Here is a 6359-nt window from a genome sequence, read left to right on the forward strand (position 1 = left end):
CACTATGCTTTCATATATATATAGAAGTATAGATAGATACCAAAATGCTGGCCAATGATAGCGATTGTGAAGGATGGAAGTGAAGTCTGAGTCTCTGTAGAAATGTTTCTGCATATCATCCACATATCGCTCCATGCGCTTCAAAATACTCAGCGGCCGTACTTGGTGGCTCTGTACACCGGAGTTTCGCCGAGGTCGTTCCGCAGCTCCAACAGATTCTCATCGCGGTCTGTTTCAGCTTCTTCTCGTCTCGTTCCCGACCACAGCGTCCACCATGTTCACTTGCTTGCAGAACACACACTTGGTGAAGAAGCGTGTTGTAGTTTGCATTCCCTTCCTCAACGCTAGCCATATTAGCTTGTACTGAAGCATGTACTGAAGCTCCCGGACGAGGCTGGGGTCATCAGATGAACGAGCCGCGACGTGGATCGTAGTGTCTCGGGCCAGATTGAAGGGCGCATCAGGTCCAGGGGCTTGCCGGTCTTGAAGAAGTTCTGAAGGAAGACCCAGTCTCTGCGTTAAAGCGTCTGTGCGTCTTCATTTCCATGGCCTTCTCTCTCACTCACAATTCACAGATTAACAAGCTATGGGGCTATTAATTTCCACGAGTTTCTTTGTTGGTGGGTTATTTATGTATATCATTGGTCTCAGCTACCGCTACGAGATTGAAATGAAAATAAAAAACAAGTGTCGTTTTTATTGGGTTGTTGGAAAATAATCAAAATGGAATGAGCTGATAAAATAAAACTGAAATAAAATAATAGAAAAATAAGGGTTTATTCGATTCTATTCTTATTTTTTATTTTAAAAACTGTTTTACAATACAAATTTAAAATTATTTTGAAGTAAGTAAAATAAAATAAAATTTGTTTGATTATGTCAAGTTTAAAAATAGTTTTAAAATTAAAAAAAAATGAACTGATAGTGATAGTTATAGGTGTCAATGGTGATAATTTATGATAAAAATAATTAAATAATTATAATTTTTGATAATCAAGTAGTGTATTTTAGAATGAGAAAATAAAATCAAAACAACTTCAAGTTGCTTCTATTTTTTCTTTTCAAAAATAAAAAATAAAACAGTTTGTAAAACAATTAATGGAAACACTTATTCAAACAAATTTTTAATTTTTTTAAAAACAAAAAAATAGTATTAAAAATAGAAAACAAACAAGTTCTTAATCTGCATGTTCTTATAATTTTGCTCAATTTTCTATTATTTATTTTATTTTTAATCAATCCCTTATAATTTAATCCTTATATATATTAACCCTTGAAGATTAAAATTAATAATAGAATATTTAATTTTACAAAACAAAAAATATTCTTGGAATTTACAAAAATTTAATTTAATACTTTTGGCCAAAATTGAAAAAAGAATTTAATTGATTTAATGCATTGTTTACATTTTTATTAATTATTTTATGAAAATTATATATGTATAAAAAGTATTTTGAAGACAAGTTAATTATATAAATTTTGACTTATACTCCCTTTTAAAAATATAAGACATTTTTTAAAGAGTTAGATGTTCAAAAATGTAATACATTTTTAATCTTTAGCGATGTAATTATTATCTTTTTTTTTTAAAAATCAATTGTTAGTTGTGGCCAAAGAATCTTTGGTTATAAAGATATCTCTTTTCTTATATTCTTCCAAACCCTCATTAATTATGAGTTATTTTTTAATGTATTTAAATACTCTTAAACTCTCTTAAAATTTCACTAACCTAATTAAATCAAAAGGTGCGAATTTGGGAACGCTCACACTTCATACAACAAACTTATAATAATAAAGTTCTTCCCATCCAATCCAAAGCACCAATTAAGCTTAAGCACACCTCCAAATAATGATATATATAACATTTCATGCTTATAAGTATGTTGAATAATCTCCTTTGTAGGTGGCCGCTGTGGACATGGTGGTAATTTTGTTATTTGGATAATCTTCTTAAGATTCTTCCATAGCCTCCTCGTTCTATACTTGATAGCCATGACAATGGGAAATTGAGTCAATCCAAACAGGGTCACAGGGAAGAATGTGATACTGTAGATTAAACTTGAACTCCATTTCTTGCCCTCCATCCTAATCGTCAGCAAAATCGTTGACCCAAAAGCCAGCATCGTCGTCGTCAACGATATAAACAACAACGTGAAGCCCATTGTGAGTTTTCGGGCAGAGATTTATAGAACTCTTGCATCTGAAACGGTGACGTAAGGATCGAGAGGAACAACATTACTGAGATTAGAGAGCTTGCGAGCCCTACGACATCCATGATGGTGAAGAAGAGGAAGAGCGGAGAGTTAAGGAAGACGGGGACGCCGTTGTCGTTGGTGCCACCAGGGACTGTGTAGGCTGCAGCAAAGACGACCGTGGCAACGAGGACTGACACGGCAGAGCACGATTGAGCTGTCTCCTTGATCCACTGTTGGGCTTCCTTGAGCATTTCGGAGTGTTCTAAATCAAAAAGCTCTCTTGCTGTTAACTTATCGTCGTTGCAATATAACTGGTAAGGACAAGGAACTATCCTCTTCACTTTCTGCATATACAAATGCAATATATCATAGTTAGCTATTCTGTGTGTGTGTGTGTGTGTGTGTATACAGATTAGCTTTCTGATATATATTACCGTTTTTTTTTTTTAGAAGCTCAAAGTCATGGGATTGCAATTCCTATATATAAAGAAATTCTTAAATACACACACACTCTTTTCTAGCAGGGTAGATCTCTCTCCCCATGCTATATGCCTATATCTTTGATTCTAACATGTATACTCATGTGTGCTCACAAGTAACAGAATAAATGGGCAAGAGTAATTAAATATTTCATCTTTATTCAATATTTCAAGATTCAAGTTTATGAAAAATCATTTCTCTTTATTTTAAACCCAACTTCATATGAGACTTTTCACTATAGCTCAAATTTACTCATATTTGAACAATTGACTACAAACAAACGGGGTTACTCCAAAAATTGGACAAAACCATAATTAAATATTAAAGACATGTAATTTATGAGTATTGTGTATCACACACTACTCATAGTTAATCTACAACAACACAAACCAAAAGGTTAGTTAATACTATTGTGACCAATGGAACTCCTCCTAAAGTTGGAAGGTAGCCCAGGAAACGTCCAAGACATTGAGTTCATGGAATTTTTGTATCTCACACATAGCTCATTGTTAAAACTCGAAGGATAAACTAAAGGTTGGTTAATAGGGTTAACAAGTATTTTTTTTCCTTTCAACTATTTGTCCACGAGTATCTAATATTTTAAACTTTCACGTGTTTCAACTTTTAAAAATGATACATTGAGTACGTTACAGTTAAAAGAAGTTAACTTTAACTGTTATGTGTCCCAAAAAGTTTTATGAAATGACTCCAAAAATTACAAAAAAAAAAAGAATCATAAAATTACAAATAAGTACCTTATAAAAATTTAATATCAATTAAATCTTTTTTTAATTTTTTTTGTGGTAATTTTTAGGTCATTTTCTAAAATATTTTGGGTTAACAAATAGTCAAAATTAACTATTTTAAATTATCCAATACACCATTTTCAAAAGTTAAAAAAAAAAATTGTACAATATAAAAGTTTAGGATATTAGATTATGTTGAGCGAGTAGTTGAGGGGGCAAAATACCCTTTTAAGCCTAGTTAATACTTCAAACCAATGGAGTTCCTCTTGAAGTTGAAAGACAACACCAGGTTGGTTCCCTCCATCATAGTAGTCCATCCTCGCAACCTGGTGCAACAAAGTCCGATTATGGATAGTGATGTGAGATCCCAAGCCTTTGAGGGCTTTGTATTTCTTTAGAAGCTTATAGATCTTCTTCTGACGGTGCTTGATGGCCACATGAAGCACGTTCTGCTCGTCAGTCTGGCTGATGTGGGAGACGGCGTCTGGATGAACTTTGATGATTCTCTCGACGATCTCGACGATCCCGGTGCTGGCTGCTAGTAGCAACGGCGGGTAGTCATTACACTTGAGGGGTTTGAGGGAGGAGCTGGTCTTGTCGAGCATGGCCTTCCTTGTGGCGGCGACGTTGGACGGTTGAATCACCGGCAAGAAAACCTCTGTTCGGGGATCTCCATGTTTTGTGTGGGTCCATGAGTCGTCTTTCTCCACTAAGAAGTCAACTACCTTCTCTGCTTGCATGTTCTGCTTCTTCTTCTTCCAAATTTCTCTCACACTGTTCCATTCTACACGTATTCACACGTTTAATTAGTTTCTTTTAATTATTTTTTGTCAACAATTTTCTTGTAATTAATTAGTAATTATTCCCTTTGTTTCCTATTATAATACTTTTAGAATTGATTTTTCAAATTCACAGTCACATGAAATGTCATTTATTATTATTATTATTTTAATTTTATCCCTATTATAAATTTAATTTCATAACTTATTGTATGTTATCGTTTTTCTTATAATAGGGATAAAGTTGGAAGATCTTTTCACACACACATACTGCCTCGGTATTTATATATAAAAGGAAAAACTATATCAAACAGTTTAAATAAGTTGATTAATTATAGTTATTATGTCCAAAAATGAAAAGTCAGACTAAAATATTCTATGTTAATCAACATAAGTATACATTAATTATTTTGTTAATGTAAATTATGAAGGTTAATTTAGAAAATGTGTAATAAATGCTTATTGAAATATATGATTTTGTTTATATGAAAAATGAGTAAAAAATTGTAATTTCTCTTACAAATTGAAATAGAGGGAGTATATATTAAGAAAACATTATTGAAGTATAAAATCGTTGTCTTTTAATTATTTATTTTCATTAATTATTCTGTCCTTACCACCATTAAAAGTGCATCTTTATTAAGCAAGAAAATTAATAGTTCCCCTTCTTTATTTAATCCTTATACTCATTCTCATTATAAGAACTGAGTTATACTGCACCAAAATTAAATAATTAATGAGTCAATAATTGAGAGAAATTTTATGGACTAAATTAAATGTTATATTATGCCTAATAAATATTTTAATAAAAATATTTGAATTACATCTAGGACTTTTTGTAATGAGACTGGACACAATAATTTTCTAAATATAGAAAACATTTAAATAACTTCACAAGGATTAGGAAAAGTAGTTAAAAATAATTTGTATTATTAACATGGTAAATAATTATCACTACTTTTCAAGATTATCCTCTAATTAAAATAATCTTATTTATATTTAATTTCTTTCTTACATAATCTCTCTCTACAACATAATTAATAATGGCATTTGTGAAAAAAAAAACAAGTTAATACTACTGACTTTTTGCAAAGTGTACTACATTATGTTAACTGGATCACTGCTAGCGGATAAAAAAGGTCTTATATTTAGGATTAATCAAAAGTAGTACTTTTTACAAATTTAAAGATATTAACTACGGTTCTTAAGACTTGTGAAATTAGTTAATTTTTTCAAATATAATTAGCATTCGATGGAGTAGTATTTACCTACCTCTTTTGAAGGTCAATTACAAAAAAGTTATCTGCTTGTTTCACTAATTTATTTATGGGTAAGACTTAGCTTGTGTACTTAGTGTTCTATACTTAATATACTTATATCCAATCAAATTATAATAAGTGAATCTTAATATGTTAATAAAATTAATAACTAAAATTTATCATAGAATAAATAATTTCCTACAGATCCACACACACATTAATTTAATAAAAAACAAGCATATTAAGTATAAGGCTAAATATATAAGTTTTATTTATTTGTTTTTTAGCGTATCCTGTCATAAAAATTTCAAAAGTGACCCAGCATGCTCACCTTTGGCCACAAGTTTCCAGAGAGCATAAGAGATCTTGGAAGAAACTGCAACATACGAGACTTAATATAATTAATATGAAGAACAATTTGTGTTTCGATTATGATAAGCATATACAATAAGGAGAACTGATTGTGTTGACGAGCACCAGGGAGCAAGATAGGCACGTACCTGGAGATCGTGAGATAGGTTTGTTGACCTTGTTTTTTCCATTTTCTAAATCTTCCTTAATATTATTCCCTCTCATAAACCCTTCATCATCATCATCTTCATCATCGTACCCTTTGTCGGGAAGACCTGTCGCCCAATTTATATATCGTTAATCCCAAAATACTCTTCAATCATACATGCCATTGGACTTGGCTTTGCTACTCTGCAATTGAGGGAGAAAATTTCGACGGTCCATACTAGAAAGTCCAAATTTAATATTTAATATTTTTATTTTTATTTATTAAAATAACACATTTATAGAAATTTAGAAAACTTTTAATAAATTTGATCACCAATTTGAACAATCTAGATTTGTATTACCAAAATAAAAATATATAAAAAATTTTAATATTAAATTAAA

General features: G+C 31.2%; 1 protein-coding gene across 1 annotated transcript; it reads right to left on the reverse strand.

The window, feature by feature from the left end:
• Nucleotides 1–234: 234 nt before the first annotated feature.
• Nucleotides 235–6194, reverse strand: LOC129313896 (uncharacterized). The gene is made up of 6 exons (XM_054957290.1): nt 6140–6194; nt 5960–6085; nt 5791–5835; nt 3646–4205; nt 2240–2539; nt 235–513 (listed from the first exon to the last, which is right to left on the reverse strand). Exons 1-6 carry the CDS (start codon nt 6192–6194, stop codon nt 235–237), a joined length of 1365 nt encoding a protein of 454 aa, XP_054813265.1.
• Nucleotides 6195–6359: the final 165 nt, after the last annotated feature.

This window comes from Prosopis cineraria, unplaced genomic scaffold (assembly GCF_029017545.1).
Source record: "Prosopis cineraria cultivar Desert tree isolate PC_DT_omini unplaced genomic scaffold, ASM2901754v1 PC6, whole genome shotgun sequence".
NCBI classification, from domain to species: domain Eukaryota; kingdom Viridiplantae; phylum Streptophyta; class Magnoliopsida; order Fabales; family Fabaceae; genus Prosopis; species Prosopis cineraria.